This window comes from Dipodomys ordii, unplaced genomic scaffold (assembly GCF_000151885.1).
Source record: "Dipodomys ordii isolate 6190 unplaced genomic scaffold, Dord_2.0 Scaffold104, whole genome shotgun sequence".
Lineage (NCBI taxonomy): Eukaryota > Metazoa > Chordata > Mammalia > Rodentia > Heteromyidae > Dipodomys > Dipodomys ordii.
This window is the reverse complement of record NW_012267320.1, coordinates 4621174-4645045: the sequence shown is the minus strand read 5'-3', so window position 1 is coordinate 4645045 and position 23872 is coordinate 4621174. Positions and strand designations below refer to the sequence as shown.

The window sequence follows — 23872 nt, the reverse complement described above, 5'->3', positions numbered from 1 at the left end:
ATGCTTACAGTTTGGGATGCTTATTGGTGGAGTGTGAGGAGGAGGAATGGATACTGGTGGAGTTATAGGAGGTGGGGGTCCAGGAGGAAGAAAACCTAAAAAAAAAAAAAAAAAAAGTTAACATTTACTGCATCACTTAATTTCAGGTTCAAAAAGGATTTCTTTTCAAACAAATTAGCTATACCTGGCGGTAAATGCATTGGATTAAATCCCGGACGCAAAAAGGGAGGTGGTGGTGGAGGAGGAGGAACACCAGGACCAAAACCTGGAGGAGGAATTCCCATGGGAGGCGTGAAAGTGGGTGGTTGCAGAGCTCCAACTACTGGAGGACCTGCCTGATGGGGCGGGACCTGGAAAAAAAGAAAAATGAAAGTGTTCATCTACCCTTCGCCAACATTATGCACCCTGCATACGTGAGAAAATTTCACCAGCCACAGAATTCTGGAAAATACAACCCTAAGAAGAGCTATTTGGCAACATGTGCCATGCCTGAGCTCATATATCCTGTGGTCAAATTTCCTGTGCTGTCTTCTTGGCTAGCTGTATCAGGGCACAAGCCATCTAACTCTCTAAACTGAAAAGGTTTCAACCTCACTTATATACTAAATTCTAGAGTCTGGCCCTTATTAAAACCCAATGAACGTGTGCTACTATTAAAAAATAAAATCATGGGCTGGGAAGGTGGCTCAGTGGTAGAGCGCTTGCCTTGCATGCCTGAGGCCCTGAGTTCAATCCTCAGCACCACATAAGGAAAAAGTAAAAAACAGGAAGTGGCGCTGTGTAGAGCGCTAGCCTTGAGCTGAAGAGCTGAGGGACAGCGCCCAGGCCCAGAGTTCAGGCCCCACGACCGGAACCCCCCCCAAAAAATCATATGGGACCTCATGGTTCATGCCTAGCTACTTAGGAGGCTGAGATCTGAGCATCATGGTTTGAAGCCAGCTCTGGCAAGAAAGTCTGTGAGACTCTGTAGTCTCCAATTAACTACCGAAAAATGCCAGAAGTGAAGCTGTGACTCAAGTGGTAGAGTGCTAGTCTTGAGCACAAAGAGCTAAGATAGCACACAGGCCCCAAGTTTAAGTCCAGGAATGGAACAAAAAAGTAAATAAAATCAATTAGAACAGATCAGTTTCCTTTAAGTGAGTCCCAATATAGATAAGTCAATATGGGGAGTTTATTTGTAACAAACAAAATTAAAAAAAATTATACCTAAATCGCCAAGTGCTGATGGCTTATGTACTTCTAGCTACTCAGGAGGCTAAGATCTGCGGATCTGATCCTGCCAGAGCGGGCAGGAAAGGCTGTGAGAATCTTATCTCCAATTCCACCAGAAAACCAGAAGTGGCACTGTGGCTCAAGTGGTAGAAAGCTCCCCTTGAGCTGAAGAGCTAAGACACAGCACCCAGGCCCAGAGTTCAAGCCCCACCACTGACAAAAATAACAAAATTACACATAAATACATAACATGTAATTTTCCCCTTAGAATAAGAAAATCAAATGCATAGATAGCCTACTTTTGCCATAGTACATAGGTTAACATAGGTTAAATATTTCTAAATTTCATCAAAAAGGCTTTATTTTTCATTACTTCACTCTTAGGCTGTACTCAATACATATTACACCTCACTGAATCCTTAGAATAGCATAGGAAGAACACTATAGCCAAGGCTATGACAGAGAATTTGTGTATTCTAGATAGTAAAATGAAGCCCAAAACTTGTCCAATGCCACAAGGCTGAGTAAAAACAGTGGAGCTGGGATCAAACTTAATTTTACTACTCTGTATCCCTTAGTTTGAAATAAACTAGTTTGACTAGACAATGAAGACTAGAAATATACTTCAAACACTGAATTATATTCCATTTATTATATTGCTTTCAATTATTCATTAAAAAAAAGGCCATGGGTAAGTACAGTAGTGCAAACCTATAATCCCAGCATTTGAAAAGCCAAGAAAGTAGAACTTCCAGGGTGGCCTGGAAGGCCTTGTCTCAAAAAAATAAAATAATGGTATCGCTTAATAATCTTGTTTTAGTAACGTTTACGAAAAAAAGTCACAGTATATTCACAAGCAACATAGATAATGTACAGAACTATAAAAAGCATTATATACATTTATGTACTCCTTTTTCTATTATGAATCTAGATATGATGATAGTAATATTTAAACAGGGTTCTTTCAGACATGTGAATTTTATGTCAGTAATGCCCCGCCTGTGTTCTCACCTGTGGAGGTGGCACTGTTATAGGTGCAGGAACAGGAATAGGAGGGACAGGCACAGGTAAAGGCTTAGGTATCGGGGACACTGGCTCTGTGTGTGAGGTTTCTGCTCCTCCATTTTGAGCCACTTCATTCTCAGGCTTCTTGGGGATTCCTTTCCAATCTATAAGAGTTAAAGAAATGTAACAACATGTTTATTACCATTTTTAGTTTCTACAAATGAAAAATGCTACAAAAAAGCAGCAGACTGATTACCAAAGAAATTCTTGTATTAGTCTTATAATTGCAATTAGCTAATAACAATATGTGAAGGTGCTTAAAATTGGCTCAGCAGTGTCTTAAACTTTATGTACACTGACTTATTTCTCATTACCGCTTGTTAGGTAGAAATTATTCTCATTTTACAAATTTGGAGATCAAAGATAACAAGCCTCAAGTTGTATTCCTACTAAATGGGAAAGATGTATTAGACTGAGACACTTCTATAGTCTGCATTCTTAAACATATGTTAACTAACTTTCCATACTTCTAAAAAATAACTTGTTCTTCTATGTCCATACTTCTAGTCAACTGAAAGTCAAAATTTGCTTTCCACTCTATATATCGGAGATTCCTCCACTCCTCAGACTTGTCAAGAAACCCTCTATAGGACCAGGATTTCACTGTCTGGCCTACAGTCTCAAGTGCCTACAACATAGGAGGTCCATATGCCTTTAAATGAAAGGTATCTTGCATCATGGAAGGAAGTAGGATGTGGAACTAGTACAGCATTACCTCCTCAAACTATCTTTAAAAGTTCATTCTATGCTATTCTAATGCTTCTCTCCTTGTTTTGTTGTCAAATGATATCACCATCAACCTAAAATTCATAGTAATAATTCACACCCAGAAATAACCAAACCTTCTGGTCTTATATTTTGTCAGTTGTAGGCTTGAACTCTGGGCCTAGGCACTGTCCCTCAGCTCTTCAGCTCAAGGTTAGTCCTCTACCACTTGAGCCACAGCCACTTCTGGCCTTTTCTGTTTATGTGGTTCTGAGGAATCAAACCCAGGGCCTCATGCATGCTCTACCAATGACTCACCTACCTTCCCAGTCCCCAAAGAAATTATTATGAAGCAGCACTGGTTAAAATATAATACAAGGCTGACTAAATTCTTTCTCCAAAATGCTTTTGAATTTTAACTTTTATTTGTACAGAATTTACTTGTAGAGTATCTTTAAAATCTGAAATTCTTCAAAGCCTCAAAATTTTGACACTGAAAGATGAATTTTTTTCTCCCAAAAACTTGAGATTTTTGAATGCTATTAATTTAGGGATTAGGGATACTCATCTATTTGAAAATGAAAAACTCTACTTAAGATCTACATAATTCTGTAATTATTTCACGTATCTTTGTATTACTACCACTAGACATGTATGTCTGTCTTATCTGCTACAGTGTCCTCCTGTTTACAACAGTGATTGATACCCTTAAGAGGGTACTTTTTTCCAACGTTTTTAATGTAAAACAAAAAAAAAACAGACATTTTATTTGTCATGTAAACTACACCAAGAAAATAAATAAAATATAAGGGAAATTAAACACTGCTTTACCTGGGTTGAGGGTATCACTGTCCAACATTCCTCCTTCACAAAAACTTTCCAGTTCTTCAGGTTTGACTTTATCCCATGGAATATAAGTAACACCAAGTTCTACATCCCAATACTGTTTATAATCTGCCTTTATTCCTTTGTTTAAGGCCCAGGCAATCTATTTCACCATAGGTGAAATCGTGGAAAGAAAGGAAAACCAAAGGTCATAGATCTTAAAAATTCACCATTTCCTGAAAATCTCATCTGAACCTGGACAGCAAGGGAACAATTTGGGTTTGATGTCCTAGATCTTATTCAAGAGTTTTTCATAATAATATATAGCTACCCTAGCTGCACACTGGTGGCCTGCAATTCTAGCTACTCAGGAGGATGAGATTTGAGGATCAAAGTTAAAAGCCAACTCAGGAAACAAAGTCCATGAGATTTGTATCTCCAATTAAGCACCCAAAAACCAGAAGTGGCAGGAACACTAGTCTTGGACAAAACAGGGACAGTGCCCAGGCCCTGAGTTCAAGCCTCAGGATTGGCCAAAATGAACAATGAAAAACAAAAACTACCATATACTAGCATCTGTTCTTTATCACGTTCCCACTGCTCAGCAGTCAGCATACAACTTAAAGGAAAAAAAGCTAGGGAGAGCAAGTGCCCTGTTCAGCCTCAGGTGCTGGGTGGACACCTATTTTCAAAATCTCTAAGAACCTAGTAATTATTTAACATCAGACAAAATTTTTTTGCAGTACAATTGAAGGGTACAATAGGTGTTAGAAGAAATTCTTTACTTTGGTTCATCACAGGATAAATGCAAATGTACCTATAATTTTCTCTCTCTTCAGTGACTTTTTTCTTTTTTTTTCTTTGGGTCCGGTCGTGGGGTCTGAACTCTGGGCCTGAGTGCTGTCCCTAAGCTCTTCAGCTCAAGGCTAGCACTCTACCATTGAGCCACAGTGCCACTTCCGGCTTTTTGCTTATGTGGTGCTAAGGAATTGAACCCAGGGCCTCAGTTGTGCAAGGCAAGCGCTCTACCACTGAGCCAACTTCCCAGCCCAATTGAGTGACTTTTTTCATTGTAAATTCTAGTGAGATTGAAAATGAAATAGGTTTTAAAAAAATAAAAACAACCTAATATGGACTTAGCATTTTAATTTTGTGTCAAATAGTGGGATTACTTTTTCTAGGAGGTGGTAAGTACACCCGCAAGTTTCATCTAAGCCCCAAATGACAATTTTTAAAAAGCCACATAGTTCCATATTAAAATTTAAAGAAATTAATTAGAAAACTGTACCTTTATGGATTTTTGGTTCACTTTATAGTTTCCGCGGCTCAGTTTCTGAAGGGCACGATAGGCATCTTGCCTATGAACCATAACAATATAGGCACAACCCCTGGGAGGAATCATCTGCTCCAAAACATTTCAGCATTACAAAAGATGACAATAAAAAAAAAAAGATAACAGTGTTAAGTAAACAGCCCTATGTTCTAGCCCTAAAGTCAGTCATCTATAAACTAAATTCAATTGTTCAAAGTGGACAATTTAAATGACTTTTTCATCTAAGGGCATTTGTTCCAAGTGTGGTCTCAATGGAGTCCTGATAAGTGTTTTAAAGTCTTTCCTAGAAAAAGGTTTTAACCTTGGCTATCTAAAAATGCAGTGAATGCTAAATATTGAGAACAAATTAACAGGGAACCACACGTTCTATAAACTTGTGCAATTTTTAGGTCACATCTCAATTCTTTATTTTTCATAAAATGGCAGTCACATCTGTTCACTGTCATTAAATTGAATAAACACTCACATTAATTGATTCAATTGGACCAAACTCTTCCAAGAGACTGGCAACATCCTGCTGAGTAGTCCTTTTGTCTAGTTGTCCCACCCAGAGTGTAGTACTACAAACTTAAAATAAAATTACAATCATAAAAATATTCACATTTGACAACAAACAGAATTGAATCTTCTATAAGGGCATATGTAAGAGCTGGAAAAACTGGTTGTGAACTAGATAAACCTATAGCTATTATCGGCTATGAAAAATCCATCCAGAGAAGCAATAAAGCCCACAATCACCCTGCCAGTGAACTGTAGAACTACGAAATACAACCCAAGTCTCTTGATTACTAATCAACTAATTCAGTGTTGTTTACCAAGGCCATAGTTTTATGATGCAGAAGTAAAAAATTTTATAGAGAATTAAAAGTTGTACATATGCCTCAACCATTACAAAAACCATTTTTTGCCCTTGTGCTGTTGACAGTCCAACCCATATCTTTACACATGCCAGGAAAGCACTCTAACACTGAGCATCATCAACTCATAAATTAAAATATTTATTTTCATCAATAATATGCCTAATATATCTTACTATATACATAGTCTAAATACATATAATGAGCTGGGCACCAGTGGCTCATGCCTATAATCCTAGCTACTCAGGAGGCTACGATACATGAAATTCAGGAGATAATGCAAGTTAAATATTCTTTTTTTTTTTTAACTTTTTTTTTTTGCCCGTCCTGGGGTTTGAACTCAGGTTTTGGGCACTGTCCCTGTTCTTTATTTATTTGTTTGTTTTTTGGTCACAAGGCCTGAACTCTGGGCCTAGGTGCTGTCCCTGAGCTCTCAGCTCAAGGCTAGCGCTTTACCACTCGAGCCACAGCACCGCTTCCATCTTTTTCTGCTTATGTGGTGCTGAGGAATGCAAGTTAAATATTCTGAAAATGGGTACAGCTCTTTTTGCTTTTTGCTGTTTGTTGAATAAGGTCTTATGTGCTTAAACTGGCTGGAAAAACCTCCAGTTTATGACAGATGTGTACCATCACATACAGTTTTTTGTTTGTTGTTTTGGTTTCAGTCCTAGGGCTTGAACTCAGGGCCTTATCAGTGCTTAACAGGAGATAAGAATCTCATGGACTTTCCTGCCCAGGCTGAGTTACTAGGATTACAGGTGTCAGCCACAGCTACCAGTCCACAATCAGCTATTTAACAGTTGAGAGGGAAGTCTCATGAACTTTTTCTGCTTAAATTGACCATGCCTTTAATCCTCCCAATCTCAATCTCCCATATGACTAGGACTACAGGTATGAGTCATCACATCTGGCATAAACTGTTCAATCTTTATAAGAGAGAAAAGTATACTTTAGGAATAAACATAACTATGAGAAAACACTATTTAAGGAAGTGGCGCTGTAGCTCAAGTGGTAGAGCGCTCGCCTTGAGTTGAAGAGCTGAGGGACAACGCCCAGGCCCAGAGTTCAAGCCCCACGACTGACAAAAAAACAAAAAACAAAAACACTATTTAAATAAAACTCAAATATAGTCATAGCATTTCTCTTATAGCTTTGTTACTGGACCCAAAACACTTTGAACCTGTAACATAAAATAAATAAATAAATAAAGGAAGTTTGAATATAAAAGTTGTTTACCACTTGCAGTTTCTGATTTGATATGAGGAAGACCTTTTTGTCGACGTTCTCTCTCTTTTTCTCTATCCCGTCTTTCTTGGGATCGAGAGCGAGGAGAATGTCGGCGTCTATCCCTGGACCGAGATCGAGACCGTCGGTGCCGAGACCTCCGAGTTCTAGAACTAGATCTCGATCGCCTCCTTTTTGGTGACCTAATATTTTTATTAGGAAAGACAATGATAGCACATGAAGAAAAATAATAGAAATATATGCACATATTTAGCTGAAAATACACAACTAGGTAATTCAATGTTTGAAAATTTAAGAAATCCAGCAGTAGTAAATTTATTTAGAAGATTTTTAACATGTCTGAAATTAGAAAACATGCAACAAGGCTGCCAGTTTATAAACATACACTTATCTTTATTATACCTCTAGCCTATAAAATATTGTGTATTTTTAGTATTAAGAAGCTAATTTTAATAGTGAAAATTATATCAGAAAGTTTTTTTCTAAAAGAATTAAAAAGTCTGAAGCCTGGCACCGGTGGCTCACTCTTGTAATCCTAGCTACTCAGGAAGCTAAGGTCTGAGGATCACAGTTCAAAGCCAGCCTGGGCAGGAAAGTCTAAAAGACTCTCATCTCCAATTAACCACCAGAAAACTGGAAGTGGCACTGTGGCTCAAGTGGTAGAGCTCAGGGACAGCACCCAGGCCCAGAGTTGAAACCTCACCACAGACAAAAGAAAAAAAGGAATAAAGTCAAAAAAAAGATTGTAGCCACTTGTGTTGGGTGATAAAAGCTGTATGGCCTTTAAACATACCGCTGGCAAACATGTTCTACAAATTACCTGGATGCTGACCTAGATCTTGACTTTCTATTATCAGGCATATGTCGCTTGACTTCTGGAATACAAGGCTGTTCAACTTCCATTTCCTTAAAAATTAAAAGAAAGGGAGAAATCATAAAGACAAAGGTAAAAACCTAAAAATACTACTTTTTGGGTTACTAATTTAATAATAAGTGGCTATCAGTGAGGAAAAACAAAGCACCTTTTTATATGGTTTATAAGAGTAGAAAAAATGCTTTCCACACAGTCAACTAGACAATGGTTAAGCATCCTACACTCTTGCTAGCCCTTATAGAAGTTAGGAGTAGTATTATGTGAATGAGATTATGTATTACATTCACATCCCATGTGAAAAAGTTGGAGTAAAATAAGACATTATGAGCTTAAGATTTCTCTTAAGAATAAAGACAGCAAGTAAATAAGCAGCCATCCACATATAAATTAAGGTGGCCAAAAAGAGAATTAATCTAAGAAAACTCTACCTGTGGATGTGGCTTCTGTGCAAGTGGTTCATTTTGTGCCTGAAAAGAAGGTTGGAAACTCTGTTGCACTGGTGGTGTAGGAGGAATCACAGGTGGAGCCATTGGAGGAAACGGAGGTGCAGGAAGAAGTCCAAATCCTGGCATCTGTCCATTTGGAGGGAGTGGAACCTTTAATTTTTAAAGGAAAGTGTATGAAGCCAGGCGCCAATGGCTCATGCCTATAATCCTACTCAAGAGGCTGAGATCTGAGGATTGCTGTTCAAAGCCAGCCAGGCAAGAAAAGTCCATGAAACTCTTCAATCAACCATTTTTTTTCTCTTTGAAACAATACTGGGGTTTAAACTTAGAGCTTTTCTCACACAGCTAAGATTATACGTATGCCCTACTATAATTGTCCTCGATTTTCTTCATATGTTGAAGGCTGATAAAATCACCTTATATGTTACACCAAGAAAATTATTACTATCACCCTATCAACTTAAAAACTGGACTAGTAACAGATGATTTCTTGCAACTTTCCGGTTTGTTGTTGTTGAATAGGGGTTTGAACTCTGGGCCTCTTGCTTGCTAGGCAGGTGATCTCCCATTTAGGCCATAATTCCAAGCCCTTGCTGGCTTCAAGACCACAATCTCCTACCTCTGACTTCCTGTATTTATCAAAGATGACTACAGAAGTATATCACACCATGATGGCTTTGTTAATTGAGATAGGGTTCACTAGTTTTGGGGCTGTCCTCAAATTATGATCCTCTTAATCACTATTTCCCAAGTAACTGAGAGAATTGTGTGTACCAGACTTGGTACATATTTCAAACCATATTCTTACATGTTGACTGAGCCCCAATGGTTCATTTAAGTGGTATCATAAACAGAAAAAAAAAAAAAGACAGATTAGGTGGAATAGTATTGTCTCTACACTATTTTAACCAAATTATATGAGCATGTTACATTTACCAGCCTTGTTTCAATAAAAATAAAGTACAACTCAAAATAGTTTAGCTTTCCAAAAGCCTTTATTGGAGTTGTAGTTCTACTTGGCCAACCATAAAACTACATATTAGAGGTCTATGAAGAGCCCAGAACATTCTATAGGGATAGATTCCATGTTATTAAAACTCAGCTGCCTTGGAAGTGTAAGGGAAGGCACAGAAAGTGAGGTGTGAACAAATGTAGCATTGGTACTTACTGGACATTAAGTTTAAAATGAACTATACAACTTGTGGGTGGGGATTAGAGGGAAAAACTGGGAGAGGAGGAGGCAGGGGTGACACTGTCCAAAAAAACTGCACTCATTATTTATGTCACTCTGTACATTTATAACAACAACAAAATAAACAGAAAAACACTCTAGTACCTGATGGTGCATTGGGTCTTGTTGCATTCCCATCATTCGAGTTTGAAACTGCTCCATATTTTGATGTTGTGCATATGCTGGTTGTTGCATGCCATCTGCAGGAAATCCACTAAAAACAGGGAATAATATTATTCACTCAAAAGCATATACAATCCTTAACTATGTTTAGATTACAGAAACATCATGTTGTTCACAAGTCCTAACATTTTATTGAATTTTGTTTACCCATATACTCATTTACATGTCCAGTATTACTTTCAACATAAAAGTCACTTTTTACTATAAATATGATAGTGTACCCTCCCTCCTGAGGACAAAAGCCTCAATGATTCCGTTAAAGCTGCTTTGACCGCTAAATGTCCCTACGATTATTATGCTTCATAACTATTACCAACTTTGTGGAGAAATTAAAAAGAAACTCACAATGGTGCCTGTGGAGGAGGAGAGGTGGCAGCTGGTATGGCTGAAGGAGGCGCAGGAGCAGTGGCAGCAGCCACAGCAGCAGCAGCAGCAGCCACGGCAGCAGCAGGTGCAGTCACGGTAGGTGCAGGGGGCGCTGCAACCGCAGGAACCACAGGAGCGACGGCAGCAGTGTCCTCTTTTTTTGATTCTTCTACAGCTTCTGGCTCATCATCATAATCAAATCTGTCAAGCAGCTTCTAGAATAGGTATGTCAATATTCCATTTTAGAATTTAACTTTGAGTCACTGAACAGAAACTTTACAGAAACAAAACATGTTTGCTACCAGCTATAAACCACCGTGCTGTTGTGTGCAAACTCATGTTCCCATGTGTTCTGGAGAAGTTTGGTTCAAACATAAAACAATTTTTACACAAATGCCACTCTGAAAGATACAATTTATTATTGTTTTCCTTTTACAGTAATATTGTTTCATTTTAAGCATTTTCAATCTTATTTTATAATTTAGCAGTATATGTTTTTCTAAAACTTTTCACATGAAAATGGGCTGTACATGTTTTGACAGCTGTTATTAATGTATTACAAGTCTTACCCAATCACTATAAACGTATATATGCAGATTAACCAAGAATATATGGCAAAGTAAAAGGAATGGCATAGGACAGTGTAACAAAGTTATTTCGCTACCCATTCATTAGCTTCTTTCTAAAAACCAAAACTTTTCTTTAAAATACAAAAGTCAGGGCTGGGATCGTGGCTCAGTGGTAGAGCGCTTGCCTTCCCTTGTATGCATGAGGCAGTCCTGGGTTTGATCCCTCAGCACCACATTAAGCAGAAAAAGTTGGACGTGGCGCTGTGGCTCAAGGGATAGAGAGCTAGCCTTAAGCTGAAGAGCTCAGGGACAGAGCCCACGCCCAGAGTTCAGGCACAACTGACACAAACACACACACAAACAAATCAGTATATTCCAATGTTCCATTGTATAGAAAAGTAATTTCAAAACTTATTCTAAACGAAAGTAACATACTGGACATCAAATACGGTGCTTTTGCAGATTATACAAATCATCACAAATACATCATCACAAAAAAACTTCAATAGCTAGATTTTTTAAAAAATGTTGTTGTTGGTTCTGGGGCTTGAATTTTGGGCCTGGGCACTGACCCTCAGTTCTCTGACTCAAGGCTAGTACTCTACCACTTGAGTCACAGAGTCACTTCAGGTTTTCTGGTGGTTAATTGGAGATAAGAGTCTCATGGACTTTCCTGCTCGGGCTGGCTTTGAACAGTGATCCTCAGATCTCAGCCTCCCGAGTAGCTAAGATTACAGGCATGAGCCACCAGCGCCTGACCTAGGGTTTTTTGTTTTGATAAGGAAACTAGAGTGATTAAGAAATATAACCAAGACTATATAATGAGTAAATGGTAGAACCACCATGTGGACACAGGTCATTTTTTCTTCAAAGCACTGTCTTTGGCCACCAACAAGCAATCTTATTTCATACTGCAGTGGTAATCCTGTTTATGGATGTCAGCCTCAACTTTCTAACATGTTTTTCTGTAGCATTTTGTCTGGTGACTGTGGTTCTACTTATTTGTACAAGGGAAAGCTTGTCACTGGACAACACAGTATATAGAACAAAACCAAGTTGCTATGAGATAACAGCTAATTCTGCGTTTCTTTGACTCTAGACCAGATAATAGAAATCCTTAGTATAAATTGTTAGTTAATATTTTCTGAATACAGACTTGTTTTGCACATAACAGATTATTTAACAATCATGGCAACAATAACATAACCATTATTTTATAGTGGTAAACACTAACATTTAACTCAACATCAGGATAGCAGGTGACAGGAACCAAAATTAAAACTGGCTTACGTTTTCTTATAAAAAATAAACCTGCCAAGCACCAGTAGCTCATACCTGGCTCATCAGGAGACTGAGATCCGAGGATCGAGGAAGGAAAATCTGAGACTTCTTATCTCCAATTAGCCACCAAAAAGCCACAAGTGGAGCTGTGGCTCAAATGGTACAATGCTAGCCGTGGGCTTTAAAAAAGCTCAGGGACAGTGCCAAGGCTCTAAGATCAAGTCTAAGCACTGACAGACACAAAATATAATCTGTAGTTTAAATACATGTAAGGTATGTTCTTTAAAATTTTGTGGTGTATACATATTACTCTAAAAAGACTTGAAGAAATTGGGAAAAAAAACCCTGAAGTTTATCAAAGATAAACTTCTGGTGCTTCTGTGCAGACTCAATATCTATGAAAAAGCTAAAGTAGGTAATTTCCATTGACTAGGTTAAAATGGACTTTAAAGCTGGGCACTGCTGGCTCATGACTGTAATCCTAGCTACTCAGGAGACTGAGATCTGAGGATCACCATTCAAAGCCAGCCTGGGCAGGAAAGTCTGTGACACTCTTATCTCCAATAAACCACCAGAAAACCGTTGGTGCTATGGCTCAAGTGGTAGAGAGCTTCACTTGATCTGACGAGCTCAGAGACAGTACCCAGGCCCAGAGTTCAAGCCCTATGACCAAGACACACACACACACAACAATTTTTTAAATGGACTTTTAGTCAAATTCCATATATCTAAAATAACAGAATTCCTTGTTTTATGCCTGATGCAAATTAATAAATAGTAGACAGACCAGTTAAGGTACAACACTAAGGAAATCACAATTCAAATCAATTAAGACAGGAATACCCAAATACAATGGGGGAGTTAATAAAGAATTTTTCTTCAGCTCACTTTTCTCTATTCTCAAAAAATTTCTGTAATATACATACATTTATAGCCAGGAAAAAAATGACTTCATGTTGAAAAAGAAAAAAAACATGTCAAACCACAAACAACAAAATGAACAATAGAAAAGCTACAGGAGGGGTAAACCCCACCATCTGAAGTGTTAAGATAGACAGGAAGGGAATGTGAGAGGCATACCTTGTCAAATGCAGTCTTTTGTTCAGGTGGGGGGAAAGCAGCTTTTTGTTCAGGTGGTTGTGTAGGAGCTGTCTTTAACTGAGCTGTGATAGCCTGAACCTGAGCCATCACAGCATTGTCAAGAGCAGGAGACTGTGGTTTTGGTGGTTGCTGAAAAGTCTGAAGGATCTGCTGAAGCTTAAAGAATAGGAAAACTAATAAACGACTCAACAAAATATAATCATAGAACAAAACAAAACAACTTAAGACATTAGGAATAATGAAATTAGTCATTAGCTGGAAAAAACAACTTTGCTAATGGTTAAAACTGTGAATGACTAGATTAGACAGTGTGAATTGCTTAAATTTAAAAATCTATACTGAAAAAACAATACCGACAACCTAAAAGATAACAGTTATCTTTAACTGTGTTAACATTAAGTTTTCTTGAAATCTAGAAAAATTCAATCAAAATAATTATCAATCAGAAATGCTAGAATTCTGAGCAATAACACTAGGCAATTAAGTTTGTTTCTTTGTTTTTCATTTTATCATTTTCCTTACTGTATCCCTAAAGAACAAGAAGTTATTTAAGCTAAAAGGTACATACATTTCTCCCTCCAATGTATTTATGAACAAGGAATGGGAAATAAGAACTGGCAACAAAACCATACCTTGTAAACTATTTGATCTTTGAGTAGGTAGCTTACCTGTTGGCCTTGAGTTGTCTGAAAAAGTTGAGCCACAGCAGCAAAAGCATCAGAACTAGGCAACTGTGGTACAGCAGGTATAGAGTTTGGAGTAGCTTGTGGAGGTTCAGAGGAAACTTTTACTGTAAGTGGAGGTGAGCCTAAAATAAAAAGCAAAGAGCAGTAGGGCTTAAGAAAAATGTCAATAAGTTTATTCCTTTTTTGAGCTCCCTTAAAGTTTTATGGCTAAAATAAAATTGCACCAAATTTAATACATAGTAATATACAGATTGTGGTTACTGAACTTAATACTACAGTAAGGATAAAAACGTCATATTTTCATTAGAAATAAGAATTTGATTGAGGGACTGGAAGCATAGCTCGGTCAGTAGGGCACTGCTAGCCAATGAGCAAAAGTGTCAGGTACTGAGTTTGAGCCCAGGATCTCAAACAAAACAAAAAGAAATTCAAGAAAAGAAAGCTGTATTTTCTAAGATATAAAGTTTCCTTCTTATGAAAAAACTTTAGTAATACAGATAGACATGAAATCTTTCACAGAGAAAAATAGCATGATTATCTAGGTTTACACTCTACTGTACCTTCATTATTGGTAACATTTTCTGCTACTGGGGCTGCGTTACTGGTTCCTGCTGCCATGTCCAAGAGAGGCTGGATAATTTCAATTTTGAACACTCCATTTTTTTGCCAAAGATTTAGCACACGGACTATTTTACTCTGTTATGTGTAAAAAACATGAATATTTGCTGAAATATTTATATCCAACATCTCCATAGAAAGTGTTTTATAAACAAAGTGCATCAGAATTACTACTCAGTTAAACTACTATAATTAGCCTTTCTAGAGTATGAAACAATCTATAGAAGTATGCATGTGTATACACACACAATTATGTGTATATACAAATATGTATGTATATATATATATGTATGTATGTATGTATGTGTACATGCGTCCGTGTGTATATGTGATGTGGGACTGGAACTCAGGGCCTGGGTGCTGTTCCTGAGCTTTTTTGCTCAAGGCTAGCACTCTACCAATTGAGAGCCACAGGTCCACTTCTAGTTTTTGCGGTGTTTAACTGGAGATAAAGAGTCTCATGCCCAGGTTGTCTTCAAACCGTGATCCTCATATCTCCTCAGCCTCCTGAGTAGCAAGGTTTACAAGCATGAGCCACCAGCACGCAACTAACAGAAGTATTTTATTTCTTGTTTTCACTGTAGTTTATAAGAAAAATCCATCAACGATCAAAAAATGGTTACCCTAGAGAAGTATATGAATCAAAGAAGAAATTTTAAATGTAAAATACTGAATTGTTAGAGGTACCATGTTGCTGCTCAGCAGATTTCTAGAAGGTATTCATCTCCCTAAACTGAATAGCTAGGCTTGTTAATCTGATTAGCAACTTATTTCTCTCTGCACACCACAATTATAACTCCTTTCTTAGATTCTACTAATCATATTAAACAGGGAAACATCCCTTGTATGAGGACTAATCTACTAATCTTCTCTGTATCATTTCAAGTTTGTGTATATGTGTGTGAATATGCTGCCAAAGCAAGCACCAACAATACAACCTTCCTAAGGGATTCATTAAAAAAAAACAAGAAATAAGCTGGGCGCCGATGGCTCATGCCTATAATCCTAGCTACCCAGGAAGATGAGATCTGACCATCACAGTTCAAAGCCAGCCCAGACAGGAAAGTCTGTGAAACTCTTATCTCCAATAAACCAACAGAAATCCAGAAGTAGAGCTGTGGCTCAAGAGGTAGAGCACTCACCTTGAGCTGAAGAGCTCAGAGACAGTTCCCAGGCCCAGAGTTCAAACCCCAAGACCGACAAAAAAGACACATGAAATAACCACTGTAATAAAACACCTCCTTCAAACTCATATAAATTACAAGATTTTATCCAGTAATACAGTAAGTTTCAAATAACATACATTTAATGAATATAAATTTAGCCTTAAAATTATTAACAATACCTTATCTTCAGATGGACAAAGATATAAATATTGGAATGTAGCAGTTATATTTTTAGAAAATCTTGGCCCAAAAACATCTTTATCAGTTCCAAACTGATGACGAGACTGTCGCACAATTGAATCAATTACATACAATCCTGGAACCTTATATTCTGGTTTACACTGCAAGGAACAAGATGTAAATTCAGTACAAATAAACCAAAATTGTAATTTAACCCTTATTAATCTCATATTTAGATAACCTTATGTAAATGTCACTGACTTCAGAAATTGCACAAATGTTCAGCTATCTAACTGGCTAAGCTGTCAAAATTCCCAAGTCTATATATATTTCCATTACTTGATACTTCATAATCCTAAGACTTCACTTTTCTGATTCTTCTACCTTCTTCCAGAATAGGCATAACCCTTCTCTAAACTACTTTCATGAATATTCCCTTTGATGATTATCCCTCTACAGCAATTCAACAATTTTCACCTTGCAAAATTATAAAGAGGTAATTTATCAACACATCAATTTAATCTTACTTAAGTACAGAACTAGAGAAATAAAAATTAGGAGAAGAGTCTAGCAAATTGGCAAAGCAGTACTAGAAACAGACACCTACATGCATTTCCGATGGTTGTAGAAAAGGAAAGACCCTTTATGGAAGACAATATGGCAATAAAAGTAAAAGTTTAGCTGGTAACCCTGGCAGTTCTTGCTCTTAACTACCAATAAGCCTAAAGTGGACCTGTGACTCAAGTGGTAGAATGCTAGCCTTGAACACGAGTGCTCAGGAGCAGTGCCTTGAACACACATTCTCAGGGAAGAGCCCAGGCCTTAGATTCAAACCACAGGACTGGCAAGGAAAAAGTAAAACCCTATTCAGTTAGCAACTGTACATATAGAAAATTATTCTATAGTAATTTATGCTATACTAAGATCTGCACTTTTTTTTCCTGTTATGTTTAGCTACTGAAGCATTTCCTATAAAACCTCTATTCAGCTGGGTGGTAAATCATGGTAACAAATAAAATGCAGATGTTTGTAGTAAGTTCAGTGGGAGAGGCAGTTAATTACCAGTACCCTCTCCAACTTCCTCTCAGAAATATTCAAGGTTTGAAATATTCAACATGAATTAATGTCAATAGAATAAATGGGGCTAAGGGTAGAGTGGGCCCATCAACCTGAGGAAGGGTCCTAGGCTTATGATAAACTCTGTTGTGAGATGATATCAAAGTTGAATGCTGAGCTCTTAATAAAAAAATAAATTTAAACTAGTGATTAAAGAGAACATAAACTACTCTTTGATAACCTACTGTTTAGAAGCAAATATACAAATTATAATTTATAAGGTAAAATACAAACATAGGTCACAAATAAGGTAATAAATAAAATAATTACCTTTTTGATGAATTTTTCTACTATTTGAACAACATGCTTATAAAGCTGAAAAGAAAAGAAATTGTGGCCAATTTACACATTTCTATATTCTTTTCATTACAGAAAGACTTTAAAATTCATATAATTAAGAGGTTATCAAGATAATATTCAATGAGCCATGAGAAATAATCCAAAATCAACAGCTTAAAAAACTTTGATAACAAACCAAAGAAAGAAATTACCCAAAATAAAAACTACAAAGTCCTACCAAGCAGAAAAATCTTTCCTTAGATATTTAATCTTCATAAAGCAAGGTATTAGGCAAACCTTATGAACAGAATAATGAAATTATAACTAGGCAATACCGTTTATGAAGTGGGTCTGGGTCAATTCAGTGTGATCTCAGGTAATACATTTCAAAAAGCCCACATTTTATTTTTCTCCCCTTTTCCTTTTATAAGAAGGAAAGTAATAGCTGGTTTATGACAATAATTAAGTAAAATTTAGAAACCTGCTTTGAAATGGCATATATATAGTATTATCATAAATTTTTAGCAAAAGCTAATCTTTCTTAATCTAGGCATTTTTTATAAGATAGTCTCATGTTTAACAACCTTTATAAAATTTCAGTAACATTCCTAAATTATCTATTTTACTCTTACCTTAATAGCTTTAATAGCAGCTTTAGTAATGAGAATCATCTTTGCTCTAGAAATAGGAGGTTTCATATCCATAAGTGAAAAGAGCTAAAAAAAGAAAAACAAGAAAGGATAAAAGGAGGAAAAAAAAAGCTTTTAGAAGATAAGGTCAATTTTGTTATTCAATAAAAATATTTGTGATTTAACTAAGAGAACAAACTTTTGGAACTAAGTTTAACAATTTGGTTAGCAAAACTAGGAACTTTTCTATGTATTAAAAAGTTCATATTTAAAGAAAAGTGAAGAACATGAGGCAAAGATTTAAATATGTAAAACCTATAATAGGAAGAAAACTATAAAACTTTATCAAAGAACCCAAAAATGGTCTGAATGGAAGCAAACACACCTATTCTTGGACAGAATATGGTAATATTGAGAATGACAATACATAAGTTTCAATACAAATTTTACTATTTTAGAATTTTTAATAAGATTTTGAAATATACTTCAGAGATTCTATTAATCAATCTTTTGATTGTCACATTTCCATTTCAATCCAATAAATGCTATTATTTCAAAAACAGACCTTAGAATGCTAACCAGACACCACACACCAAGAAGCTAGTCTGAAGAACAAGTCTCTTTACATGGAGTAAAACTAGCCCTACTAGGAAAACATTCATAATTTCCATACTTTTCAAAACCATTCACACTATGGGACCACAGATACCAGTGAAAATTTTTAAAAAGGTATGTAATGTACCAAATACAATCTATGTAAGAGGACCAGATAATCTTAAATGGGAAAATATAGAAAATTTCTATAAATAATATTAAGAAAATGGGAGATACAACTAGTTACATAGAAATTGATTTTCTGAAATAAGACATTATTACTACTTTATCAATAACATTATTTAAAAACTCTTCTCTCAACACATGCTAAGCTGGGCGCCAGTGACTCATGCCTGTTAATCCTAGCCACTCAGAAGGCTGAGATCTGAGGATCACGGTTCAAAGCCAGCCCAGGCAGTTAAGTCTGTGAGACTCATATCTCCAATAAACGACCAGAAAAACCAAAGTGGTGCTATGTCTCAAGGGGTAGAGTGCTCGCCTTGAGCTGAAGAGCTCAGGGACAGCTCCTAGGCCCACGACGACGACCACCACCACCACCACTAAAGAACACATGATAAGGGGTCCAACCGGGCATGCTTCTCCAAATAAGAAAACTTTGGAAACTGTTCCTTTGGAGAGGAAATAGAGAGAAAAGGAGCAGTTTCATAAACTCTTTATTGGTGGCTTAAGCTTTGAAACCACAGAACAAAGTTTGAGAAACTACTGTGAGCAATGAGGAAAGCTCACACGGTGTGGTTATTATGAGGGATCCTGCAAGCAAGAGAATTTGGTTTTGTAACTTTCTCATCCATGGCTGAGGTTACTGCTACCCTGGCTGCCAGGCCTCATTTAATTGGTGGGAGAGTGGTTAAGCCAAAATGTGCTATATGTAGCAAGAGAGGAGTCTGGCAAACCAGAGGCTCATGTGACTGCAAAGAAGCTGTTTGTTGGTGGAATTAAAGAAGATAGTGAAGAACATCACCTTAGAAATTACTCTGAAGAACACAGAAAAATTGATACCATTGAGATAATTACTGGTAGCAGTCTGAAAACAAAAGAGGCTTTGGCTTTGTTACTTTTGATGTCTGTGGATAAAATTGTATTGCAAAATATCACATTATCAATGGTCATAATGCAGAAGTAAAAAAGGCATTGTCTAGACAAGAAATGCAAGAGGTCCAAAGTTCTAGAAGAAGAGGACGGAATTTTGGTTTGGGGGAAATTCTGGACCAGGACCAGGAAATGGATGCAGATATGGGGATGGCTATAGTGGGTGTGGAGGAGGACCTGGAGGTGGCAATTTTGGAGGTAAGCCCTGGTTAAGGAGGAGGAAGAGGAAAAAGAGGAGGACATGGTGATGGAGGACCTGGCAATCAGGATATGGCAATCAGGGTGGGGGCTACAGAAGTGATTATTATTAGGATCCATCTTGGCGGTCCCAAGGGACCATGGAGAGGCAGGCACACACAGGAGAAAGATTATTATAAGGTTTAATGTCGGGGCCACACCTCTCTCGGGTGAGGGAGCAATATGGCATTGGCCCCTATCCACGTGGGTAGCTCTAGGGGTAGTACGCAAGGTCCTTGCGTAGGTATGTCTGAATGGAGAGTGGGAGTGGCCAGCTATACGGCAGAACTCTAGAGCAGGGAGGAGCTCAGGTTGGGTGGAGCTGAGGACGGGGTTGGGGATAATGCTAACAGTTATGACCATTATGAAGAGGAAATTATGGAAGTAGAAATTAGAATGATTTTTGGAAATTACAACCTTCTAACTATGGTCCAATGGAGAGTGGAAACTTTGATGGTTGTAGGAACATGAGGGGACTTATATGGTGGAACAAACTATGGTCCAGGAGGCAGTGGTGGAAGTGGTGGTTATGGTTGGAGCAGCCAATAACAAGCTTCTTCCCATTTTCCATGGGCTTCACTGTATAAATAGGAGGATGAGAGCCCAGAGGTAACAGAACAGCTTCAGGTTATTGCAATAACAATGTTACAGAAACTCTTATCTCAGTTATGCATAAATATGCAGATATGGCAGAAGACACCAGAGCAGATGCAAAGAGCCATTTTGTGAATGGACTGGATTTAATAACCTTCCTGTATAGGAAGGATTGTTTTTTTTTTTTTTTTAAAAAAGCCTTTGAGACAGTATCTTTGATTTTTTTTTTTCCCTGTCAGTAATGGGTCTTGAACTCTGGGCCTGGGCACTGTCCCTGAGTTTTTTAGTACAAGGCTAGCACTCTACCACTTGAGACACAGCACCACTTCCAGTTTTCTGGTGGTTAATTGGAGATAAGAGTCTCATGCTTTTCAAACTACAGGTTGAAAATCACTATTAGCAGATTGTGAAAATTAGCTTAATGAGTAGTAATATAACTTTTATAATGGATCTAAATAAAAAAAAAAAACCTCGAAAACATTACACATAATAGATGCTGCACATTAACAGGGGCAAATACAGTTATCCTATAGTGAAACTGGTTTTAGCATCCTCACATGAAGATACTAAAGTACCTTATACAAAATGGCATAGATCAGGAGGCTGAGATCTGAGGATTGCAGTTCAAAGCCAACCAGAGCAGTAAAGTTCATGAGAATTTTATCTCCAATTAACCACCAGAAAACCGGAAGTAGAGCTGTGGCTCAAAGGTTAGAGCGCTCACCTTGAGCTAAATTGCTGAGGGACAGCGCCCAGGCTCAGAGTTCAAGCCCCATGACCAACCAAACACAAAAAATAAAAAATAGCATATAATTTGCATGTAACCTTTGTCCATCTTCTATATTCTCAATCAATCTCATCACTTACAATAATACTTAATACAATGTAAATGCTATATAAAGAGGTGCCAAGGTACATCTCTAAGGAGTAATGACAAGATGGAAAGACATCTTTTGTACATTCCGATGCATCGATGAAATAAAGCTCTGTAGTACATAAATGAGAGAGAAGTAAACAATTTCTGAACAAGGAATGTTGGGAAGAGTCTCTGAAATGATGAGAGGGCCCAAGAGTATGTCTGAACATCATTTCATTCATGTGTTTGGCACATGGCAAATTTAAGTCTTGCTCTTTGGAACTTCAAGAATTTTTGTCCTCACTATCTTTGGTCCAAGTTAAATCTGTGGATATGAAGAAACAAATATACTATTTTGTGAAACTTAAGTTTTGGCTGGGGGTTCATGTATACAATCACCAGAGTCTGATGTAAGATTTAATTCTCACGTGAGGATCATGGTTAAAAAATATGGAATCTGGACTGGAAAGGTGGCTCAGTGGTAGAGCGCTTGCCTTGCATGCATGAGGCCTTGGGTTCGATTCCTCAACACCACAAACAGAAAAAGCCAGAAGTGGCACTGTGGCTCAAGTGGTAGAGTGCACCCAGCCCAGAGTTCATTCAGGCCCCACGACAGACAAAAAAAAAACCCAAAATGAATCTATATACTGTTATTTTTCCCACTGCTGGATATTCGTATTTTCAATAATTTTGTATTATAAGAATACTGCTACAAGTATTCTGAAAAAAATTATGAAAGCTACTTTTCAGAGAAAAGTTCTTTTGTTTTGAAAATAAGAAAAATATGCCCAAAGTAACCACAGCTTATCTTTCTTTTTTGTTGTTGTTGGCCATGGGGCTTGAACTCTGGGCTTGAACACTGTTCCTCAGCTAGGATTACAGGCATGAGCCACCGGTGCCCAGCCAACCACTGTTTGTCTTTCAATGCAGTGTTTCCTTCAAACGAATAATAACTATGAAAAACAAAACCATAAAAATTTAGTTCTTAACCTAGTTTAGAACACATATAGTAATAAACACAAAGAATCAAGAGTAGCTGGGTGCCTATAATCCTAGCTACTTAAGAGGCTGAGATCTGAGGATAGCGGTTCAAAGCCAGCCCGGACAGGAAAGGGCAGGAAAAGTCTTATCTCTAATAAACCACCAGAAAAGAGGAAGTGGTACTGTGGTTCAAGTGGCCTTGAGCTGAAGAGCTGAGGGATAGTGACCAGGCCCAGAGTTCAAACCTCACCAAAGACAAAAAAAAAAAAAAAGACAAGAGATGAAATGATCATTTGGACTCAGAATGAGATAATTAAACATCCAGTATCAGCCAACAAATCTCAAGGTTAGAAAAATTCCAAGGGGAAAAAACTACCAGTTTTCTATATAAAGTCCTCAAACCAGAAATCAACCCCAAAACTACAAAATTTCCTAGTGGAAGAAAAAAAAAAAACCACCAGAAATTGTGATATTCTGGACAAAGACCTGGTTTTCAGTGAGTCCAACCATGTAGATGATTTTAAGATCTTATACTATAGTACTCTCATTTGTATGCTAGTCACATTATTATTATTATTTGGGTCTTTTATAGCTCCCCCGCCCTGCCCCCAGCTGAGGACAGAACAGGACCGAACTCAGGGTCTTACACTTGCCTGAGCTAAATCCCCAACCCCAGTACTCTCATTTGTAAAGCGTGTACTTACATCTGCTTGAGAGAAATTTTAGTGAGAATTAAATGACATTTTAGGTAACCTAACACAGGTTAAGTTACAATATAACCATTATGTACAGTTATGTTGACTGTGGTTTTTTAGTTTCATAGTTACACTGTTTACCCGCCCTTCATAGAATTTTACTTTGACATTCAGACCACTAGAATTTGGTTCTGAAAGTCTTTTCACTCTATTATGTAGTGTGTATTATTATTTGAATCAGCTTATAAATTTCATAAACTTATAAAATCAAAATAGGACCTGTAGAATGAAATTTTCTGAATATTTATTAACAGCTAAAATCCACTCAACAATACTGTTTACTATCTTCCTTTTCTTATGTATTCATGATGTAGTCATAGCCAGCATCTTCCTGAAAAATTTAGTGTATTCTCTGCATTAGATATAACATATTTAACCAAAAAGAAAATTTTATTTGTTGTTATAAATTGTTAGTGAAAGTGTTGTTAGTATTTAGCAATTCCTAGAAATTCATTAAGGCAGAACTGGCAAAGATGAAAATGAATTGGCAGAGTTGACAGTTTCTTGAATTTGCATTTCCCTACTTCTATCAAGGCAATGATAAGTAATTTTTAACCTTTGTTACACCTTTATTTCTTTTCTGAATCTCTGAATGGATATTTATTCCTACTTTTTCCTTAAACTTAAAACCAATTATTTTTCTTAAAACTTACTTTATAATTAATTATACTGATTGTATCTAGTTTTATTCTTTTGCTTTTATGACACTAAGATGACAAAGCAGAGGAGGGGAAGGGAAAAAACAAATTGTTTAAATAGGGATACAGGTTGACCAACT

General features: G+C 37.2%; 1 protein-coding gene and 1 pseudogene across 4 annotated transcripts in view; one reads left to right on the top strand and one right to left on the bottom strand.

Moving 5' to 3' along the window:
* Scaf4 (SR-related CTD-associated factor 4) overlaps nucleotides 1–23872 on the bottom strand; it is a 56322-nt gene that overhangs the window by 16547 nt on the left and 15903 nt on the right. For 2 of the 4 annotated variants that reach the window (XM_013027516.1, XM_013027518.1), the window contains exons 2-18: nucleotides 17971–18054; nucleotides 17330–17374; nucleotides 15943–16104; nucleotides 14540–14675; nucleotides 13962–14101; nucleotides 13273–13449; nucleotides 10322–10557; nucleotides 9899–10007; nucleotides 8545–8712; nucleotides 8063–8148; nucleotides 7234–7424; nucleotides 5607–5707; nucleotides 5096–5209; nucleotides 3814–3970; nucleotides 2224–2381; nucleotides 185–350; nucleotides 9–95 (exon numbers count right to left, since the gene is read on the bottom strand). In XM_013027516.1, the coding sequence (XP_012882970.1) occupies nucleotides 9–95; nucleotides 185–350; nucleotides 2224–2381; nucleotides 3814–3970; nucleotides 5096–5209; nucleotides 5607–5707; nucleotides 7234–7424; nucleotides 8063–8148; nucleotides 8545–8712; nucleotides 9899–10007; nucleotides 10322–10557; nucleotides 13273–13449; nucleotides 13962–14101; nucleotides 14540–14675; nucleotides 15943–16104; nucleotides 17330–17374; nucleotides 17971–18054 (2317 nt within the window). The remainder of the gene's footprint in view (nucleotides 1–8; nucleotides 96–184; nucleotides 351–2223; nucleotides 2382–3813; nucleotides 3971–5095; nucleotides 5210–5606; nucleotides 5708–7233; nucleotides 7425–8062; nucleotides 8149–8544; nucleotides 8713–9898; nucleotides 10008–10321; nucleotides 10558–13272; nucleotides 13450–13961; nucleotides 14102–14539; nucleotides 14676–15942; nucleotides 16105–17329; nucleotides 17375–17970; nucleotides 18055–23872) is intronic. The other 2 variants (XM_013027517.1, XM_013027520.1) reach the window with 1 other exon arrangement.
* Nucleotides 18661–20462, top strand: LOC105994011 (annotated as a pseudogene).